General features: G+C 39.5%; 2 protein-coding genes across 2 annotated transcripts; both read right to left on the bottom strand.

Moving 5' to 3' along the window:
* Positions 1-359: 359 nt before the first annotated feature.
* btf3l4 (basic transcription factor 3-like 4) lies at positions 360-6,464 on the bottom strand. The gene is made up of 6 exons (XM_028588344.1): positions 6,359-6,464; positions 5,789-5,850; positions 3,009-3,122; positions 2,627-2,828; positions 972-1,031; positions 360-729 (listed from the first exon to the last, which is right to left on the bottom strand). The coding sequence occupies exons 2-6, from the start codon at positions 5,840-5,842 to the stop codon at positions 683-685; spliced, it is 477 nt and encodes a 158-aa protein (XP_028444145.1). The 5' UTR covers positions 5,843-5,850; positions 6,359-6,464; the 3' UTR covers positions 360-682.
* Positions 6,465-10,343: 3,879 nt separating this feature from the next.
* On the bottom strand, positions 10,344-15,655 carry ptgfr (prostaglandin F receptor (FP)). Its single transcript, XM_028588438.1, has 4 exons — positions 15,593-15,655; positions 13,727-13,999; positions 12,558-13,366; positions 10,344-10,809 (listed from the first exon to the last, which is right to left on the bottom strand). The coding sequence occupies exons 3-4, from the start codon at positions 13,350-13,352 to the stop codon at positions 10,495-10,497; spliced, it is 1,110 nt and encodes a 369-aa protein (XP_028444239.1). The 5' UTR covers positions 13,353-13,366; positions 13,727-13,999; positions 15,593-15,655; the 3' UTR covers positions 10,344-10,494.
* Between the last annotated feature and the right edge of the window lie 7,869 nt (positions 15,656-23,524).

The raw sequence follows: 23,524 nt of genomic DNA, 5'->3' as shown, positions 1-23,524 counted from the left end.
AGCAGTGCCTTGATCACAAGCGGAGGATGGGATGATTTCGCCTCTCTTCCCTCCTCTCTGTGATATCCCCTCCTCCCCTGTGCCTCTCTGCAGCTCTTTGAAGAAACTCAAGAGGTGTGCAGAAATGTCCCTCCCCAGTTTGCTTTCTACACAGCCCGCAGGACAGCGTGCAGGCCAACACAACAAGCTATGATGCCAGATATGGAAAGCAGTGGCTGCACGCACAACTGGTCCTACTGTAGGATATTTTTTTTCTTCAATTAGTAGATCCTTTCCATGCAAAACTGCATAGTAAAATCTTCAGTTTGGATGACAACCATCAATATTTACACAACCTTGCCAATGACCACAGCACCATCTAAAAAATGTTAATCACCTTTATTTTGTTTCATAAACAAAAAGTCTTAAGACTAGCTTTAATGACCACAGTAATCCTGACCATGACTGACAATGTGGTGAAGGGCTTTAACCATTTACCAGAAGGGAGTATTTCTTTTTTTTTTTCTTTTCAAGTGCACAAGCCAGTCTGACTCGGACATCTGTGGGCCATCGTAAAATAGAAAAGTCTCTGGTTTTTGGGGATAGTGTCTGATATGTCTGGATGACTAGACTTAAAAAAACACAGCAGAAGGTTTCTCGCTTCATTGCAGTCCAGCCCGAGTGCACGTGAGCTTCACGTGCGTCAGTTTGCCTCGTTCTTTGATGCTTCATCAAAGTTCTCCACCAGATCTGCAAAACAACAACACAATGTGAAATATTACACTCAAAAGAAAACTACTTTGCACGATAAGAGGTTTTACCCTACTACTTTTTTGCAGTAGACAATATTCCACTTTTACAGAGGGAATCTTTCTTTCTCAGACTAAATAATAGACTTAGCAATTATGAGAATTAGTTTCAATATGTGTAGATACACAAAAAAAAAAAAACTATTTAACTGTCTTGACTTTTATACATCTAATGTTGCATACCTGGAACATCATCATCCTCTTCCTCAATGTCCTCTGCCTTTGGAGCCTTGCTGTCGAGAGCTGAGGTGAAATGTACAGATAAAAAACAAACATATTATAGCTATAGCTTTGGCTATTGAATGATTGTCACCAGATTTTCTTAAAGAAAGAGTCTGGAGATATTTTATATTTTTCTTATTGTTAAAAAAATTCCATGAAAAGAGCAAAACAAAATGCATTCCTCCTACTAACAAACATTTTCTGTGAGACCAAAGCCTGATGTATCTTTTTCCTCTGTGCCACAGACCTCCGTTGTTAGAGCCACACCTTTACACTGGGTGACATGTTGCCTCGTTATCACAAACATGGTTCCTGTGGTTTACTTTGAGTCCCGATGCTGTAAATATTCATTGGAGCACTGAATGTAATCCACCGCTGAAAATAGTCCCCAACAAATACACTACTTACTCTTGTTTGAGTAAAGTTTACTAAAAAAAAAAAAAAAAAATAGTATCTTGCTGTTTTAGGACATTGTTTTGCCCTTAAAAGAAGAAACTATATAATTGTGACCTGTTTTTTAACATTTACTTTATATCTTCAGTAGGAACGAATGTGCTTGTGGCTGAAATAAAAACTTTAATGGAAAAAGGGAGAAACTTTAGGAAGACCAAAGAGCAACGGAGGAGGGATTTCCATGTTATCTGAGCCAACGGGCAGCACAATAACTAATGGTTGGTCACTGGCTGGTTACTACACATTTCTATCAGTCCTTAACCTGTCCACAAAGCCTGCACCTATCTTCTCCTGGAGAAACAGCTGATCTTGACTTGTATTGGATTTTTCTATCCATAAATGGCTTCAGACCAAATTATTCCATCACATGTTGTTAACATAACACTTGTTATAGTCAAGCTGCAATAGAGATGACAAGTATGTAAACATACACCACCCTTATCATCCTAAATCCCAGAGGAGGTGTTGTAAGAACTTTCCTAGGAATGAAATTGTAATCTAACTGTGGTGTCAGGTAGAGATGCGTGACTAATCTTAACTAAATTACCCTCCTTTTTTACAGTGATTGTGTGAAGTCTAACCCTTATTTTCCACCGTGCGCGTCTGCGCTGCGTTTCGGAGGCGACCCCCGCGAGCAATCGCGGCCATTCGAGTCAATGTTTGATATTCCACCAGCCGCGGCGCGACCCCGAAGCGGCTCTCTGCTCAGGATAGGCGGCAGGTCTATTTTCACGCGAGCCAGCCGTTCAACAGGCCAGGCAGGCAGTGGGATAGCGAGAGAATCCAGTCAATTTACCAAAAGACACCCCCCAAAATCGTATATATGTCTCCTCTACAACACCATGGACGACAAGAGATTCATTTCGTAGGTGGAAAAACATAACCGACATCACAAATCTTTTTTGTAAAGGACAACGCCAGAAAAGAGAAGGCGTGGAGTTTAATTGCAGGAGTTCTTAAAGTGTAAGGTAGATAATAGCTAATAAAACACTTAATTGTTCTTTCAAGTACTCGTAGAGAAGACAATAAAATCGTCGAGACGCTCTGCTTCCGAGGCACTCGCGGTGTGTGCTATGGCGTGTGGCGGAAGAAGTAACAAAACCGCGGCGCAGCCGGAACGCAGCACAGTGAAAAAACGGGGCAAGAGGTCCTGGCACACCCACCTTGCCGAGGGAACTGTTCTGCCAGTTTGCGCAGGCTGCTGAGGCTGTCTGCTCCCAGCTGACTGAGGATGCCGGGAAGCATCTCTGTCAGCTGCTTGGTCTCGGCGTGGCCCGTGATGGCGAAGGTGTTAGCGGACAGAGAGGCCTGAACTTTGGGGTTGTTGAAGTGGATCACAGTCCCGTCATCCTTGATCATGTTAACCTGAGCAGAGAGAAGACCACGCAGTTTTTACAGTTATGGCTAAATGCTCTGGTGTCGTGATGATCTGAGAAGTTACTCTATGCTGAGTAAATTCAGCACACCTGAAAGCAGTCTGCTCTACACTGCCAAGTAAGAACGCATCACATTAAAGTAAAAAAGGTAAGAGCCATACCAATTTACCTCCTCAATCCCTGCAATATTGTTGACAGCCAACTTCTTAAGTGAACTCTGAAGCTTTTTGTCATCAGCTGTTGCAGTTCTGTGTACCACCTTCTTCTTCCTGCGCGCAGATCCCTAAAACCAAAAGGAGACATAAGAGTCTTAAATTACAGCCACTTTGACTTGCAAGAGTTTTTTGTTTGAAATTTATTTTGAACATGTAAAAATATATATTCTGTATATACACAGTATATACACAGACACACACACATATACATACATACATACATACAAACACACAAACACACAGTATCTCACAAAAGTGAGTACACCCCTCACATTTTAGTAAATCTTTTAATGGGACAACACTGAAGACACACCTTGCTACTATGTAAAGTATTAAGTGTACAGCTTGTATAACAGTGTAACTGTGCTGTCCCCTCAAAATTACTCAACACACAGCCATTAATGTCTAAACCGCTGGCAACAAAAGTCAGTACACCCCTATGTTAAATTCACATAGTGGCATGCAGATTTTTATTTTTAAAGGCCAGTTATTTCATGGATCCAGGATACTACGCATCCTGATAAAGTTCCCTTGGCCTTTGGAATTAAAATAGCCCCACATCATCACATTCCCTTCACCATACCTAGAGATTGGCATGGTTTTATGTCGGTTTGCCTAATAGCTTGTTTGATTTGCATTGAGAGATGATTTTATGGAAAGTACCCCATGCCAATCTATAGGTATGGTGAAGGGCATGTGATGATGTGGGGCTATTTTAACACATACGAATCAAACAAGAATTTACAATGTGATTCTGTTCAAAATCTGCTCCAGTCTATAGCCGGACAGATTTTTTATGCTGATATGGAATATAGATATTTTAGTTAAAAAAAACTCTGATATTGATAAATCTGCAGATTTTACTTAAATGTATAATTTGGCACTTTTGTAACAATTTCTTGTTATCAGCCGGCATAGTAAGTAAGTTTATTTGATTAGGACAATGCACATTAATCAACATTTCTGTAAATGCACCAGTATTAGCCAGTCAACTAATTTTCAACTGTAGTCCTAGTATGCATGTCTTTATGGTGGGAAGAAACCGGAGCACCGGGAGGAAACACACGCAAGCACGGGGAGAACATGCAAACTCCACACAGAAAGGACCAGAACAACCTGGACTCGAACCTAGAACCTTCTTGCTGTGAGGCAGAAGTGCTAACCACTGAGCCACCGTGCTGCCTAGGCATGTGTGCTGATAGCAATATATCAGCGACAAGCTAATATCGGCTGATATATCGGCAGACTTATTTGTCAAGTTGACATCTCCCGTTTAGGTCAAAAAATATTTTGTTAAATCCCACTGTTTTTATTTTGTGTTACACTGCTGTGTAATGACTCAATGTATGATGCTGGGCGACTGAACAGGCTGGTAAGGAAAGCTGGCTCTGTTGTTGGCATTGAGCTGGAGTCACTCACAGCAACTGCAGAGAAAGGACCATGAGTAGGATGCTGGCGATCACGGACAATGACCGCCACCCACTACACAGCACGTTCATTAAACAGAGGAGCAGACTTCTGTCACTGTCATGCTCAACAGACAGGTTGAGGAGGTCCTTTGTCCCCAGGGCCATCCAACTCTTCAATACCACACAAAGGGGGAGAGGAGAAATGGACTTTCCAGCATGAGCCTGTCTCTCTCAGCCCCTACCATTATATCACTTTCTCTGCTGTACACCTGACTGTCTTATAGGCTATATTGGCCCTCATACACAATCTGGACTGTGGTCAGAACATCTACATCTTATAACTTATTCCCTGTTATATATAGTTCTTAACATATATTATTTCTTTTCTTGTTTGTCAAGCAATTCTATTATGTTTACATTCTTGTTTTTTCATAGTCAGTTAATATTTAATAACAAGATATTGCACTGTTCAATCCCTACACTAAAACATGTAAGGCACATACTGAAACGCTTAAAAAATTATCATAATGCGATCATAACATACAGATTTATCCACATAATTTATCATTGATTCATCTCCTATTTATTTGAATAAATGTGAGAGTTAATAATAAAAACAAGCCCATAACTAGTTCCCAGAGCATAACAAAATTGCTTCTTTTGTCATTTACAAAAAAAGAAACCAAGAAAAACAGCAACTCTCAATTTGAGAAGCTGGAAGCAGAGAATATGGCTGATGTTATTAACGGATTATAAAAAAAATAGTTGCAGATTAATTGTTTGTAGATCAGTTAATCGACTAGTTGTGTCTTCGCTCTACATAATTTGGAAGACTCAAATATCAAGACTCAAATATTTCATATTTAAATATTATCATTATTTTAATAAATTAGCATTTTAGCTCTAATCTGAAAGTCCAGCACATTCTCGGACACTCTGTATTTAGTTTGTCACACTGAAAATGTATTACGACACCACCCTAACACACCAAATCCAACAATGAATTTTAGTAAATGTTATAAACACACTCTAAAACTTGTAAATAAAAGCAAGTAAAATTACAAACTTTTTATGGAAAGATGTATTGTAGGTTTTGAATAAAAGTGTACATACATACATACATACATACATACATAACATTATTACATGTAATAATGTAATGTATAGTTAATTTGACATAAAAAAAAGGATAAAACACACACACACACACACACACACACACACACACACACACACACACACACACACACACACACACACACACACACCTCAACATTATACCTTCCTAATTACTACAATAATCTACGTCCTGGGTGCCAACTTACCTTTCCTCCTATCCGGACCTGAGCTTGAAGTTTTGCTAGTTTTTCTTGATTCATGTTGTCACCTACAAAATGAGAAAATTGAAGAGAATGTTGAAAATGTTATGTGTATGCAGCTAAACAACTAGCATAGCATGCTGCTGCTGCTGCTGCTTTCCCTGTCGACTGTGAGCTGCAACATTAGCTGCTGCAACAACAACAACAACATGAGCTGACAGAAAGACTCCAGTTTCTACACAACACAGTAAAACACAGCAACAGAAAAAAAGAAAACACGTTTTTATCAACGAGACAATTCAATAAAACAAGACGGAGAGACGTAAATACTGTACCACGCTAATGCAATAATAAGTCAGACTTGTCAGTTTGCTGTGTGTGTGTGTGTGTCTGTGTCTGTGTGTTGTTAGCAGCTGTAGAGATGAAAACACAACCCAAGGCCTAACGTTACAGACTGAACACAGCGTGTCACTGCTCGGCTCGGTCCGACAGCTCTGCTCCGACCACACACCAGCAACCGTACACACTCCACACGCACCGCACATTACACACACATCAACATGTATAATCACAAACCTGGTCAAATATCCGCACAGACATGCGGCAGTTAACGATGGAGGTTATGGGGAAGAGATTACGTCACACACCATACGGATTTTTCTTCTTCTGCGTTTCCGACCAGCTGGATGGATTTGAGCGTCGTGCTGCCACCTACAGGACACTTTATGGATTACACTAACAAACGCTAAAGCGATGGTGCAGCCCTCACTAAAGTAGCTGTCTGTAAAACGTACATTAAAGGTCCCATGACATGGTGCTCTTTGGATGCTTTTATATAGGCCTTAGTGGTCCCCTAATACTGTATCTGAAGTCTCTTTCCCGAAATTCAGCTTTGGTGCAGAATTACAGCCACTAGAGCCAGTCCCACAATGAGCTTTCCTTATATGTGCCATTTCTGTGTCTGTAGCTATCGAGGAGGAGAGAGGTGGAGAGGTGGAGAGTCGGGGTGTGTATGGCAAGCCTTTATACATTTAACAGCTAGACTGGATATGTGTTGCAGATATCTGTAATTCAGTTTTGCCTAGTCAAAAAGAACATTTCAGATATTGGCAACTACATTCTTCCTAATTGTCATTTCAGATATCCACAAAGACATTCTTCCTATGACAAATGACGTCACTTTTGACATTCATTTGTATGGGGGTTATCATTAAAGATATCTACAATTCAGTTGCGGATATCCACTATGTGAATTACGGATATCTGCAACTGAATTATAGATATGTGTAATTCCAGTTTGAGATATCTACAATTTGATATCTGACTAGTCATAACTCCAGTTCAAGATATCTTTAATTCACCTCAATTCAAGATATCTATCTATGTTCATTTTGAGATATCTTAAATTAAGTTTTGACTAGGCGAAATGACGTTGTAGATATCTGTAATTGGAATTATGACTAGTCAAAATGGAGTTGTAGATATCTCAAACTGCAGTTAGGGATAGTCATAATTTAATTGTAGATATCTATTATCAAGTTATAGATATCTTGAAATTAATTTTGATTAGAGATATCTGAAATTTGAGATATCTGTAACTTTCATTCTGCCTGGTCAAAATGTAATTACATATATCTTGAATTTGAGTTTTGACTAGGCAAAGATGCAGATATCTGTATGCAAATTACGCCCGCATCCCACTTTAGGTGGAGCACCTGTTAACTGTTAACTTGTAATTAGCAGTGATTAGCACCATGTCGGAGCAACCAGAGGCCGAAGGAGTTTTTAATTGTCTTTTTAATGCTGCAGCCCGTGAAAAGCCAGGAGATGGCAGCGAGAAATGATGATTCAACATCTGTTAGAGTTTTCAGTTGAGCCAAACTACTTTTGAGTTTGTTGTTTGTGTCTGGTGATAGCAAATGCTCAATTCTTCCGAGATTTCTTTCACAGTTTTCAATAGAACGGCGTTCTCTCTCTCCACAAATCCCTTGTGTGAGGGCTCGTTCAATTTCATGCCATTTTCTGTTTTTTTTTTCAATTACAGCCAACGCCATGACTGCTTCTTCTTCCATTCACTTTGATTATGGCGGGGGAGGGGAAATTACGTATTTATGGATATCTAAAATAGAGCAACGTCATGCAAAATAATTTGCACTAGTCATAATGACGTTTGAGATATCTTTAACTTTCATTCTGTTTAGTCGTTTCGACTAGTCACTATTACGTTACAGATATCTTGAATGACACCTCCAACTATCCAAAATGTAATTACGACTAGTCAGAAAGACGTTGTTGATATCGACAATGTTAATTCTGGATAGTCAAACTTAGCTCTTAAATGTTAAAACTACTTGCCATAGGTGTGGCCTTAACCAAAAGCCATGATGTCTCTCTCTCATGGGTGGGCCAAATTCTCTGGGCGGGCAAAGCAGAGAAAGGGGAGGTAACCTTCCTCCTTATGACGTCATAAGGCATAAGGCAGAGCAGGATACCCAGGGCTCTGTTTATACCTATCGCCATTTCTAGCCACTGGGGGACCATAGAAAGGCTGGGGGAACGCATATTAATGTTAAAAAACCTCATAAAGTGAAATTGTCATGCTATGGGACCTTTAACCCTTGTGTTGTCTTCCATTGGACCATGCACTTGTCATCCTCCTGGGCCAAAACTCAAAAAACCTTACTTTTTTCATGTTTTTGGCGCTTTTATGTTGTTGCCGTTTTACACTTCTTTTCACTACCACACCAACTTATTACTAGTTTTACACTTATTATTGGAATCCATGGTCAATAAACCTAATTTATTGGAAATTATACCTAATCGTTGAGTTAAAAAAACAGAAATTATGAACTATTTAGACTACTATTAAAGGAAGGATGTTCACAGACTGGTATATGTCAACGTTTCAATTTCTTTTTCAAATGCTAAAAAATTTAACAAAACACCCCAAATTCAATGAAATTAGAGATCCAATCTTTTGTTGTACTTGCGAAATGCATTGCATGGAATCATCCATATTATTTGTGGTTAATTAAAATTAAAAAGTTTTAAACTTTTAATTAGTTAAAAGCCCTGACACACCAACCCGATAAACAGCCGTCGGACAGTCTGGCGAGTCTGTTAGGTGTGTTACATGTCCGTCGTCTGTTGGAGGGGCCGTCGGCTTACATTTTGGCCGACCTGACTTGCTGGGTCGGAGGATGGGCAGTGGACTCAAAAAAAAATAATAAATAGCCCAACCAATAAAATATATATAAAAAATCTATTGTACCTTGATTACTGTAATTAAATTGGCATTTAAATGGTGAATGCTACTGTAATGTAAAACTCACAGTGAACAAAACGTAGCAAAACCATTATTACATTTTCAAAATTATATCTTTTAGGTCTTTAAATTTTGAAATAAGTGGATTTTAATGTGATATCCTAAAATTACTATTTACATTATTTTTTACCATTTGTTTTTTTCCATTTATGTGTCTGCCTATATTCCTCCTTACAATGGATTTGTTCTCAGTTTTTTGTTTTCAAAGATGTGTAAGCAATGTGCCACCTACAAGTGAAATCAAATGACTGTAAACCTCCAGAGCAGCAGTAATTAGCAGGAGTTCTGCCAACACATAACAGCTGGCAAATTATTAATGAATCAGTTCTTACCTTATCATGATTGATTGCAGTAATTATAATTAGGTTAATAGAAGCCTAATTGATAGGCATTTACAATAATAATTAACTGATAATAATTGAATAATGAAAATGTCTATAATTATCCTGCTGCCAGACTCCACAGAGACAGATGGACAGACTTTCTCCTCAAAAACTGTTTTTGGTGAAGAATAACCTCCTCCTAACACATATTACTCAGACCATCACCCATTATAATACATTTTACTGTTGAATATTCAATTTGCTCAGTAATATTTGTTGATTTGTTTTTACGTTACCACATTTATTACACAGTTCAGCCCAAAAAAACAACAAGAACAAAAAAGATTTCATGATAGAGAGATGATATATTACAAAAGCATTTGTGCAGAACATTACATTTACTTAAAGTAATGTACACATTACCTAAGCAGACCACTGACTGACTGTTCTGTCTAATTTAATTCTGTCATTATGTATCTTTCATGGTTGTATGAAAATGCTAGATAGACAGACAGACAGATAGATAGATAGATAGATAGATAGATAGATAGATAGATAGATAGATAGATAGATAGATAGATGGATAGATATTACATATATCTAAACATTGTGTGCTATTTATACTTACATTTCTCTGCAAACACATGGCTATACTGTGTTTAGTATACAGACTGGTGCTGCCAAATGGACATTTCAGCAACATTAAAACAAAGACGGTCACTTTTTCAAAAGACAAATTGAATAAAAGAATGACTGAACCAACCTGACTGTGACTGTAATATTTTCTGAGCACTGTGAACATTTTTAGACATATTTTGTTCAGAGCCGCTCATGCGAAAGACAGAGCTCAAAGGTGAGAACAGAAAATGAATCCCACATCATACAATAGAGCACAATACTGCCAGTTCATGGTGACCAAAGAGAACATGAAAAATCACTTTAAAATGGTAATTTATGTAAAACAACTTTGATCGTCTGTATTCCAACGAAGTTCTGCACATCTTCACAGCTTCTTCCCGTTTTTCCTCACCGGTGTTCTCCGATCAAAACATTGTGATCACGATTCAGGTGATGGTTTTGATCGCAGTGTCTGGCAGAGGAAGTCTACTGGAGTAGCGGCAGTCAGTCAGGCCAGCGCCCGAGTTGCTGGTCTCCAGCGAGCTGTGGAGCATGCTACACTGCCACCGGTTTAAGTTATGAGATTTTGGGCCCCAGCAGCTTTGAAACAACATGAAGATTTTCCTCAGAACAGCCTTCCTCAGCAGGATGTAGACCCAGGGGTCCAGGATCTGGTTCCACGTGGCCATGCGTATCACCATCAGCAGACTGGAAGACGCACGCTCGTCCTTGGCTCTTGTGCTCACCACGATAACGTGAATCTGGTGGAGAGGTCATAGGCAAATGGAAAGTGACAGAAAAACTTAAATAACTGCATGCTATCTAAGACATAAATAGACAAATAACTAATGCAGCAGTTAATAAAACTCAAGTCCTCTAAATCTTTTTTTAAGAAATTTGAGAAAAACATTTTTTTTTTTACTTATCGAAACCTATTACAGAAAGCATCGCCACTCAGTGTTTATCTAAGATATTGCAAGTGCTTTATTCGATACATATTTTAAAACTTGTCTTCTGCAAACTGATAGTATCTATCACTTGGCATCTTCTTTCTGAGTGGCACATTCATTATCTTCCACCAATGTACAATGATTCAACACATGAGTATTTGAATGATGATTTTAAACTCAGAAATAAATAGTGACTGACTAAACTGACAAATCCTATTTAATTGTTAGCTTGAGCCACTGTAGGAATGAGATGTTTTAAATAACCTAAAGGAAATCTCAGTGCATTTCTTTTGGACAAATTGCCAACATTTGTAAAGTACCATGCAAATATGATCAGTGTTTTGCTTTATAACTGTAATGGATGAGGAGTGTGGCATGCAGCTAACGGTGTAAATCACAGTGCACTTTTCCAGCAGCAATAAGAGGTTTGAAAGGAACATATTTTGAAGGACAGAGGTGAGTCATCTTTTCATCACACATCACAGATGTGTCATGTTTCTGTCTCATTTCAAAACCCATTTCACTGTCTCTGACCGTCACTTTGTAGGCTATTTACCAATTTTCAAAATCAACAAATTGATGACAGACTGGCAAATAGGAGATGTGGTTAAATATGAAAAAATTATAGTATGTACATTTAATAATAGTAGGGTACAAAAATAAATTACTGTAATATAATAGCCTGGATTAATAAGGAGTTACAACAAATTTTCATGGATTCAGGCATCGACCTGCACTCTGTGTTTTGTAAAGGTCCCATAGTATGCTAATTTTCAGGTTAATACTTCTGGCTACTGGTTTTTACATGTTTTAATTTTCAAAAAATGCATTAATTTTCACATACTGTCTGTCTGAATATACCTGCATGCACCCTCTGTCTGAAACCCTCTGTTCTAGCACCGTATCTTTAAGCCCCACTCCCGAAAAAGCTCAGTCTGCTCTGAATGGTCAGCATTTCAGGGTCTTCCACATCTGCGCTCTCAGCATCTCTGCACCATCACTGCACCAGGGGACTGACTGTCAAGGCACAGTAGCATCACTTTCTGCCTATGTGTATATATATATATATATATATATATATATATATATATATATATAAAAATGCAATGAGGGAAAATCTTTTGGCATGATGCAGCCCCCCCCTTCAACAATGTGCTGTGATATCCTCACCTGTCCCCTGTTTGGTTGCTCTAAATGGTGATGAAATTGTATTGTTCCCCATCTAGCCTAAATCTATCAATCTGACAACTTTTACAACAATACCACATACCTATTATGTATCTAATACAGTATGTGACAGGTTGTTGTGATTGTTGGTTGCTCTATTTTGCATGTAAGGATTTACACAATGAACGTGTATAAATGCATTTGTTAGTAATATGATTCAATAGCAAATGAATGCAAACTATTTTGATCTGCTAGCCTTACTCGGTGCATTTTGTGTCAATGTAATTATAAATGACTATAGTCAAGGGAACAACTGACCTAATGTTCATATAAATAGTCGTATAGTTTGACAAAGTTTAATAGTCCTTCGACAAATGAGGAAATATTCTTACCAGTAATGGGCCCCAGCACACGCAGGACACCAACATGATAGCCAGCAGCTGGCAGATCATCTCCATGTGGTAGGAAGTGCCTCTGCAGTGATGCTTGCGGCACAGTCTGGCCTGCAGCAGAGCGCAGCTTGTCAGTGCATTGCACACAATGGAGAGCAGTAGGGCCAGCAGCCCCAGCATAGAGAAAAGCAGAGGGAGGAGCACATCCAGCCAGTCTTTGGGTTCCTCCATGTGGAAGAAGCACCAGCTCCTGGAGCTTTGAACCTTGTAGGTCCTCCACAGCAGCACAGGCAGCACAGCCACCAGGGCAGCAAGCAGCCACAGGAGCCCGAGGAGCCTTTTCATGTGGTGGGAAGCTAATGCTGTGGAGTGGAAGATAGGCCTGGTGATTCCAATGCAGCGCTCCACCGCCATGGCGCTCCCCAAGAACAAGGGGCTCAGGCCAAAGAACACCATGCACGCCCCGAAGACGCTGCACACGATGCGGTGAGGGTCAAACGTCTCCCATTTCTTGTGGAAGCTGTAGACCAAAAGCACCAGGGAGCCATTGATGAGGTGACCCAGCAGGTCTGTGAGCACCAGGCTGCTGGCAAACAGCAGGAAGGACGCCTTGGACTTGATCCGGATGCGGTTGTAAGACTTGATGAGGATAAAGAGCGCAAGGCTGTTGGAGAAGATGCCCACAGTCATGGAGATGACGGAGGCGGTGATAGACAGTTCCTTCTGGCTGCAGGAGTTGTTGCTCGGTCTGACCTCTGACCTGCAACCTGTCTCTGAGCTCCCATTGGCTGACATGGTGGAAATGAAATCTAAAAGAGAGGATAAATGGTAGATGAGATGCCTGATTTATTTGTAACAACATATTTGTAATAAAATATATCTTCACAGGTTAAAAAGTAGCTTTTATTAATTTAGTACCGGTGAGCGATCACTTCGTACATAATATAATTTAACAGATGCTCAGCTTTATGATAAAATGTTTACAACATTTTATTACATCTCACATGCAGTTTTGGGTGTGACTATGGGTGCAATGAACGCTACTTTCATCAACACTGTTGAGTCATGCGATAAAATAAAAATGAAAATCTTAACAAAATGTTCCACATTCTCATTAGACAATAACTTTTGACGATGACTGTGGCTTACTAAAATCTACAGTTCCTTACCTTACTTCAGTTTCTTCTCACACGCAACTCGCCATAAGCCAACAGCCTCTTCACTCTCTGTGTCTTTTATATGTCAATAAAGCAAAGCGACGTATAATCAGCCCGGCAGTAAATGCCACTGAACGTCCAGAAACCGCTCTCCACAATATTCCTGTCGAGGCGACGATCTGTGCAAAATGTTCCGTCTGCGCTCCGCTGATGCCAAGTCAGTGAAGGCGGGCGAGCTTCAGTCTCACTTTAAACTCAAACCCACCTTGATGGATCTGTCACATTCTGCAAAAAAAAAAGAAAAAACCTGCTTTAAGTGTCCTCTTGTGTTTTGTGTCGACAGGTTGTCAATAACTCCCCATAATGTCCTAAAAGAACAGTCTGTGTATGTGACAGCATGACATCACCTGCTGGTTACTGAAGCCTTATACTGGTATTTTCTGGTCCAAAAGATACAACAAAATCTTATTTCAGTATCAATTGTGTTATCACTGTTTAAGCGTTATCACTTGCTGGTGCCTTTTTTTAATTTTATTTTTCATTGCCTATATATAGCCTATTGTTATATCCTATCAGCCATGCGTTGGTTATGTCCCCTTAAAGCTATTTTATGTTGCAGCAATCTTTGAAATATGAAAACAGTGGGGAATAATTTAATCCACTGCCAATTTTAAGCAGCTTCAACAGTATTTATCCAATCCTACATTTTTGATGTTAAAATATTACCAGACCAATAAATAGAGTTTTTTGAGGATGTAACAATGCAATGCTTGTGATGTGAAGAAAACATCTGAGCTAGGCTGACAAAATGACTTATTGACTGGACAGAGTGCTGCACCTATTAGTCACACTTTTTGCTTTTTCTGGCGGCGTACTATACAGACTGCCATTACATACGATCATTGTACTGGACGGGGAAAAGCATGTTTTGCTTTCATAAATGGTATTTGTTGATGCTATTTTATTCATAAATGTATTGTTGTCCAGTGGGTTTATGCAGTCCCTTGTAATCGACTAGGCCTATTTTTTTTTTCTCTGATTCCAGAATGATGACAAAAGAGCTTTCAATGTAAACTGTGATGTGGAAGTTGCTCTTTGGACATCACTAGGACTTACAGTGTTACAGAAACTACTATTTATAAATAAATATCAGATTTACAGCCATATCTGTCTAAAATTAGAATAATTAGGATAATTAGGCAACTGATGTCCAAACTAATTTTATATAAAATATACTGTGTTGTAACAATTAACAGCACATGCAGTATTTCAGTTCATATTTTAGTTTCATACTATTTTACATACGTTTTTTAAGCTCGCTGCCCCAGAAAAATCAGCGATCTCTTTTTCCAGGGAGACCTGGGTAAGAAAGCAGACATGGACTCAAACTAACTAAAAGCAGCTTTACAAAATAGATAAATACATAAAAGGAGTAAAGTGCTCCAGGAAAGAGCCAAACAAAAAATCCTCTAGTCTAAATGCAGCACAGAGAGTTCCTCACTGAGTCTGACCCAGAGCAAATTATCGACTTTCGTGAGAGCTGGCAATTTAAGACATATTGGAGAGGAGTACACGTAATTCTGAAGCAGATATTGAATGGACTTAATCAAATATCACCTTTAAACAAAGCCACAAGCAGGAGCGATTCTAGGAACCGACCTTTTACCAACCCTAATGAAGTGTTAACCCCACCTGCTAAATCAGTTATTTCATTAGCTATCGCTAGCTACTCTCTGAGCTAGCTACTGAACAACAACGTCAGCAAACATTTTTTGACACTATTAAAACTATGATGGAACTAAACCTGACACTTTATAAGTGAGTAATAACAACCAATTTGACAAAATTTTCTAACATTGAGCAAGTTTAATTGCTTACGTTTCAATTTGGGTTCTAATCAGACCATGAAATAACCAAATCTTTCTACTGGGACAACCAACGTTAAACTTCACAACAACACTCCTGATCTCCCTCCGACAGATTAGATAGAGCGAGACTCAGCCAAAGGCGGAAGTCTGGCACATCCAACTCCAATTGGCCAAAACTACGTTTCTGGTAACCATTTACTTGACTGGGTTACAGGTGCATAGCATCGGCGACAGACACACAGGACATTAAACCTGTTTCAAGCCCTTTGAACCTGTTATTGTTCAGTATAGCTGAGCAGAGAGTTAGACATCTCTATCAATAATTAGTCAGTACGCAACAGAGGGAATCAGAAATTTTTCTTTTTGTTATTATTTAAAGAGTACTCCAATTTAGCATTGCATTGTTGGACTCACGATGGACAGTTTACCAAAAAATGGATCAAAATGTATGCAGCAAAACCAGAAATATTGCCTTTTTTGTCAAAAGCTGGTATCCACATTACCCACAAATCAACTAAATTTGACTCAAGCAGAGATGAGAAGCTGAGGTCTGGTTAACTTCTCTCCAATGCATTTTTATTTTTCAAACTTGTGGTCTTGAGCTACAACTGATGCTGACTCGGGTGACATCACTTGAGGCAATTTATTAGAATTCACACAGCTCCCTCTGAGTCACGAAATGGCTTAACATAGCTTTTCCCCCCCACATAATCAGTAGTAGACTACTTTCAAAGACTTGTGAACAGACTTCGGTTGAGTTCGGTAAAGGTCCCCTTTAGGCTAAATAACCCATTTCAAAACTCATAGGATCATGTGAAAAAGCATTAAAGTTATTGTCCGTAAGATTTTGGTACCTATCTATCAAAAAGTGAGTTAAAACCATGGTGATTGAGAATATGACCCACTGATGAAAGCGCTTGTATTTGCTGCTTTGTTCAGTAATACAATCTGAGTGTCGGTGGGGACTTTCCCGCCCTAAATTTTAATGGAGCGCCCAGTTAGTGACGCTATTTACGCGATCGGCAGGGGTTGGTTTTCCCCGTCTGCCCCAGGTGGAGCCTGTAACTGCCGATTATGTTGCATTCCATTGTATTCGGAAGTTGGAAACTTCCGACGAGAAAAGATGCAAAGAAATGATACGTTATATAATCGAGCGCCTACATTTCATTACTGCTGACTCACAATGGGGGACCAACGGACAGAGAAAGAAGACCGTTCAACTTCAGGTCCAAATAAAAATATACAAAAAAATAAACTCCCACACCCACAAGAGGGCTGAGCTGATGCTGGCTGTGATCATCAACATCTGCCATCGACTGCAGCCGGTCTGTGTGCAGCTCAGATGGGACACGGACACCTGGCGCTCGGTCTGTAATCCCTGTATTGAACCACGCTATCTCGGAGTCACTTTTCAGAACGAACATTCAGGAAATAATAGCCAGGCTGGAAGCTATCTGTTAAGCCTCAATGCAGCTCGACTCTCATCTCCGCCCGCAGAGCTTCAGGGATAACTGCCACTTGCCATCACAGACCTGTTTACCCACTCCCACCTCGGTCTTTGGGAGAAGGCAGCACCACCAACAACAACCCCCTTATTTGATCAATAAAGGGCATACATTTTGTATAGCCTCAAGTATTTCTTTCCTGCACTTTCTGATGCTCAGTTTGGTTCAGATGTTAGCACCAGGTGAGTAGGAAAGCAGTGCATGCTGGTTAATCTATCGATGTTACACTCGTTTTACCGCTAAAGCTGCCGCTAAAAACAACATACCTCCAATCTTACGGACAACAACTTCAACTGAAAACACGGCTGCTTCTCTTAGCTCAAGAAAAGTTTTGGAGATACATGGTTTTCACAGAACAGTGACAGTTATGCAAATTGCAACAACAACAAAAAGCCCCGAATCCCCCAAACTCGCATGTCTTTGGAAGCCTCGACGTCCCTTCTTCCTTCACACTATTGGGCTTGTGACACCTCCAGAAAGCTCACAATAATGTTCATCATCTCTAAAATATATTATATTCCTTCCTTCTGTGCTGCATCTTTCCCTGGCCCGGTGTGTAGCAGATCATCTCTAGTTGGAGCTTTTTTTTAATTTTTTTATTAGCTGCTCATAATGCCCACTCTATATGGATTTTCATTTGTCTCCAAACTCTTTTTTTATTTGGGAAATTCTCTCATCTGACAAAACAGAACTATCTATTTGTTTACACACACTTAAGCACTTGGTTGTAGCACTTGATTGACGATGGTAGAGAACTTACCATGCAGACAGGATCTGTCTGAGTGATATATTGTAGAGAGTAGAGAGAGGAAATTTGAGTTTTCAGATAATGATTGCATGATTACTTTGATGAGGAAGCCAAGCTGACTTCATACATACATGCATTTTAGAGCATTGGTTTATTTCCTCAATTTCCCAAGATGGCGCAATCACAGACCTACTAAGCATATCATGCCCATAGACTGTGGGGTCAGCATATTGATTGATAGAAGTCTCCATGACGTCAGCCCACTGCAACAAAACCGCTCCTGAGGATTAGCCATGGTGCCAGTCAAGTGAGTTAGATAATCATAGGTCCACATCAGCTATAAGCAAATATCACTGCAGAACATTGTGCAGGGAAACCAAATTATATTCTACCAATACTTATCGTTATGAAACTGATGCTGAGCTTAATCCATGAAATGAGATTCCTGTAGTTATTATGTTCCTGTCACAGTCATTTCGTGTTATTGTCTTTCCTATTTCAAATTCTGTGCTTCTGTATATTAGTGTAATTTTACTGCATTTCCAACAATAATTGTCCTGGGGTATTCATATCCAACTTTGAAATTGAGTGGTACTTTCTATAGATTAAGTTAAATTGAAGTTAAGCTTGATAAGACACTGAAGTCATTTTCTGTCATGTCCCAGTTGTTGCAGCACCCTGAAGGACTATAATGCTTTATCATGTATGAAGTGCTGAAGAAACGCTGACTTATTTCCATCCTCTAAAACTTTATCTGATCTCTTTGTTCAACAGAAGTTATGTAGGCTGCATTAGTACTAAGACATAATGCAATGTCTTATTCGATATACAGTATGTAAGAATTTGATGTATTATGTTGCTTATTTTTGCTTTTGTCATAATAGTTACCAAATACCTTTATCATTCTATGCCAAAATATACACTTAGTGAAATACTAATAAGTTTGGTTTCTTTCTTAAACCATTTGCATCCGAACTTCAATATTCACTCACAGGATAACATTCTCTAAGTTGCAGGTGCAGGTCTGTGTTAAGGCGAGGTTGCTCTTCAACTCCTTCCGTTTTAGTATTTCTGTCTTTCACATGTTAATCACGTAAGCTGAATGACCTTGCAAAGAGCACAGGATGTATCCCTGAAGGCAGAGCGCATAATGTGGAGGACATGCTGGGTCTGACCAGAGATAAGAAGAAAAGCTACTGATTGCATGAACCGAATAACTAACTCGATTACCAACTCCTTTAAAAAGACACTGTACACTGAACAATCTTCAGTCATTTTTCTGTAGTTGCGCTGAAGTGTTGTAAAACTGACTCTACTTGCAAGTAAAAACGAACTTTGAGAGAACTCCAGTGATTTTGTCCATTCTTTGATAAATAATTATCCTAACAACTTGGTCCTTCGATACCGGGGCCCAACATCCTTCCTCCCCTTCCAGGTTTTGGGTCCTGAAACACCGTACACAGGGGAGTCATTTGCGGACTCCTTGAAAAATGACCTCCAGCTTGAATTGCTGTTTACAAAGAGGCCAGTTCCTGATGGGGGAGAGGGCGGACAGAACCATTGGAGACAGATTCCTAGGTGAGATAAATTGTATTTCTTTATCCGGAAAGGCTACTTGTTTAAGACAAAACGGTGATGATGTCTTTATTTCTCTAGGGTGTTCTCGTTACTAGTGACGTTATAAGAGATTAAAGGGAGCTTGCTACTCCTAAGAGACAGGGTGAGTCTGTGTCTGTGTGTGACTCTGTAGGGAAATCAGTCAGGGACTGAATCTAGACAGTGTGGTGTCTTAACAAGGAAAGGTCTGTATATAAACTGTAATCACTTGATTGATAAAAGAGTGTCTCCAGTGACAAGGTTCATTCCATACATGCTACCTGGCTCTTAATGAAATCAAGTGATTCAGGAGGGAAGCCAAAGATAAATCTGAAAAAAAATAAGATATCATTTATAACAATAAAGATAGTAATATACTTTGTATATTAAATGAACAATTGTTGGAAAAGAGTGAGAGAGAGCAGAAGGCTTAGATGAAGCAAGAGCATGGCTTGGAGAGGCAAATACACGTAGACAAGAAAAGCTTGCAAAGAAAAAGAAACTTTAGCTTTAGTAGATAAAGAAGATGAAAACGTAAAAAGTAGAGAGAGACAGCAAAGTACACAGGACGACAGTCCACGAGCTACTGGCTCAGATTACTCTGCCGGCACACCCAGCGAGGAGGAGTCTGAGAAGACCATGGTACCTGCTCGACTCGCCTCGACTCTACTCGCCTTTTTTGGTTTTCCATTACAAAAAAAAGTCCCTGGTACCTGCTAACAGGTAGGGGAGAACCGGGACGAATGAAACAGTTTTTAATTAAACGTAATTTACAAAGACATCGTAAAACACTGAAAGAGAATATTTTGTCACTATCAACCTAAATCTGTCCTCTGTTAAATACAGTTGCATTTTCAGCTCTTACTGAAACCGTTCGGGAGTTATTTAAGCAGTAGTCAGACGTGCGTTTTGTTTCATTCGTCCCTCCGGGCCTGGACGAATGAAACAGGCATGGGGGACGAAAGAAACATACAGTTTAAGCTATGTACATTTCCCGCAACTTCAATATTTAGCAACATATCATGAATGGTACATCAGATAGGTGTTATTTCAGATAGATTGCTGTAGGGCTATACGTCTTGGTGAATGTCTGTCAACAACTCATTGCCGTCATCGTGAAGCGCGTATCTCGCAATTATGGAAATATCATGCACTATGCCATTTATATAGCTAGAATAATACATGTTTCCAATTATATAATGTTTCTATAGTACAAAATGTTATTTCGCTCTGTTATTATGTGGTTAAGGCCACCGCACATCTAAATAAGTGCGCTTCATGACCCACAGCGCGTCAGCCTCCATAGGCTAACATGGGAAAACTCGACCCCCTACCTGATATATTTACATCTTTCTAAAACCACTTTTCCATGTCTCATCTGTATAAAATATTGTATAAACACAGATATGTGTGCAATTACTTAGAATACATGGGGTTTACTGCCTGGTCGGGACGAATGAAACAGCTGTTTCAATCGTCCCCGACAGCAACAATTGACATTTAAACCTATTTTGCTCCTAAACTAAAAAAACTCTGACATTCCACACTGTAGGACATTTTAAAACACTAATTAATCTGTCATATGACCATTCCAACGGTACATGAAACAATAAATACAACCTGTCATTAAAAGAAAATTACCGCATCAAACATTTTACTTGACGCCTTCAAATTGGGTTCGCGGGTCTAACTTTGTAGCAGCATGACGTCATGACGCCAACTTTCCTGGGTCTGGTAGATCTTGTGTGCTGTACGTGCTGACGAAATTTGACATTTGCAACATGTATGGTTTTCGGGATAACTGCAATGTTTCATTCGTCCTCCGTTTCAATCGTCCCGGTTGTACCCCTACTTTTTTTAGTATCACCGCCATCGAGGTTCCAAGCGAGCTGAGGCGATACCAAAAGGTGACGTGAAAACTTGCAGACTACTGATTGGTCAGAGAGAATCGTCATTAATCACTGAGTCATTATTGCTAGTGACAGATGGGGGTGTCCTGAACAAACCCGCCATTTTTAAATAGTTTAGGGACTGTTTGTTATTTATTTATGAGGCCACAAGAGGAGTTTTGGGACCCTCCCCTTGCCAGTAATAATTTTCCTATGACCCTCCAAAACAATTTGGAAAAAAAAGGCATGACCCTCCCCCAACAGTTTATCAATACTTTCTGCACAGGTTTGCATTTGGCAATGATATACAGATTACCATTGTTTATTTAGCAATTTAGCATTGATATACCTGATTAAATCTCTGCATTCTCATCTGACGCATCCCCCATTCAAATACTAAGTTACTCTTCTAGTAAACTAGTATTCACATGAAATAAAACAATAAAACATTGAGACCATTCAGCAAAGCACTCTGGGTAACATTCAACACAGAAACTGGTTGCTGTGGACTCGTCACTAGGCTTACTCCACTTCGCCATTTAAACAAAGTGGAATAAACGTAAGTCCAAATCAAACCCCACAATCAATTAGTAAGCTGAAATCAAATGTGGCATTTAGGAAACCTTTATTGCAACCTTGGCACGTAAGATGTCCAGACTAGCAACAGTCATTTTCGTTTTTTGCGTCCTGCTGCTCGCATCTTCAGCCAGGAAATATTTTTTTTACTAAAGCAGTATATGAAATCAGATGTATTACCTACCACCATTTACTTGTTTTGTGTTGTTTAAGATATTTATAAAATATCTGGTCATGCCAGACGTAATTATTCCACTAATTTAAAAAAAAAATGCAATTACCCATTTCAGCCACCAGGGGGGCAGTGCTCCCTCTGGCCCACAACCAAACTCATGGGTCAGACCCATCTGGTAGCCAAGGAGGGGCGAGACTGAGGGCTACATGGAAAAATATGCACCAAATAAGCCACTTTGAAATTTTGCTGTTTCTATGAATACAAAAGTTGGATGACCCTCCCATCAACAAAGAATAAAAAGACATGACCCTCCCCTATTTTCCTCCGGTGGTCCATTCCATAAATACCTAACGATCCCTTAGCCAGCGCCTTTTTTTTTTTTTTTGCCAGCCACGCTGTCATGAGGCAGTACTAAATCTGCAATGGAAAATGGAGGACAGGGCACCGTGGCCGACTCGAGTCAAGTCGAGCCGAGTAGCGTAGAGTAGAGCTGGTACTAGCAGTGGGTTAGCGCCATAAGCTAGAGCATTCATGTAGCGCTTTCACAGACCAGAGTGAGCTAAATGTACTTTTGAATTAGGATAATGGAGTTCCTATTGATATTACTGTTGTTGGTACAGAGATCATATCTCTGAGGCGTTCTGTTGTTTCACCAGTGTATATTGTGCACAGTGTGTATGATATGTTGACGGATTATATGGAATTAAATTTAACAAAGTTACTTTTACTCAGAAGTCAATTATACTTGACCTACTTCTTGCCTTTATCTGAGCCATATTTAAAGGTCCCATGGCATGAAAATGTCACTTTATGAGGTTTTTTAACATTAATATGCGTTCCCCCAGCCTGCCTATGGTCCCCCAGTGGCTAGAAATGGCGATAGGTGTAAACCGAGCCCTGGGTATCCTGCTCTGCCTTTGAGAAAATGAAAGCTCAGATGGGCCGATCTGGAATCTAGCTCCTTATGAGGTCATAAGGAGGAAGGTTACCTCCCCTTTCTCTGCTTTGCCCGCCAAAAGAATTTGGCCCACCCATGAGAGAGAGACATCATGGCTTTCAAACTAGCAAATAATTTTAGGGCTGAGGATAACAACACCTTGCAATCGATTCTTGGCCTCTTTCACAAAGTGATGTAAACTAAATACACAAACTCCAAAGGAATTAAGTTTACATAGCCAGTGGAGACACTGCACAATTACATCTGTATTTTCACAAAATCTAAGTTATCAAACATAGGTTTTTGTAGGTGGAGATGACCTCAACACTTAAACAAAAGAAAAATAAATTACTTTTCTTTTACATTTTTAAGTCTGTTACTGACTTGCTGCTGTGTCTGTTCTTATTGTAAAAACAGAATATCTTGTCCTCTCAGTGTGGTGATGAAAGCTGCTTCTCAGCTTTCTTATATGCCCAAATGGTCACTAATTATCCAACAAGAGGATCAAATCTTCTC

This window comes from Perca flavescens, chromosome 9, assembly GCF_004354835.1.
Source record: "Perca flavescens isolate YP-PL-M2 chromosome 9, PFLA_1.0, whole genome shotgun sequence".
NCBI classification, from domain to species: domain Eukaryota; kingdom Metazoa; phylum Chordata; class Actinopteri; order Perciformes; family Percidae; genus Perca; species Perca flavescens.
The sequence above is the reverse complement of the archived record's forward strand: the minus strand, read 5'-3'. Positions and strand labels throughout refer to the sequence as shown.

Excerpts from the sequence above, each read along its gene's own strand:
- btf3l4 (XM_028588344.1), bottom strand. The coding sequence starts at position 5,842 with ATGAATCAAGAAAAACTAGCAAAACTTCAAGCTCAGGTCCGGATAGGA. Across the intron at positions 2,829-3,008 it reads ATATTGCAGGGATTGAGGAG|GTTAACATGATCAAGGATGA; the intron begins GTAAATTGGTAT and ends CTCTCTGCTCAG. Across the intron at positions 730-971 it reads AGAGGATGATGATGTTCCAG|ATCTGGTGGAGAACTTTGAT; the intron begins GTATGCAACATT and ends GTTGTTTTGCAG.
- ptgfr (XM_028588438.1), bottom strand. The coding sequence starts at position 13,352 with ATGTCAGCCAATGGGAGCTCAGAGACAGGTTGCAGGTCAGAGGTCAGA. Across the intron at positions 10,810-12,557 it reads TGTGCTGGGGCCCATTACTG|ATTCACGTTATCGTGGTGAG; the intron begins GTAAGAATATTT and ends CCTCTCCACCAG.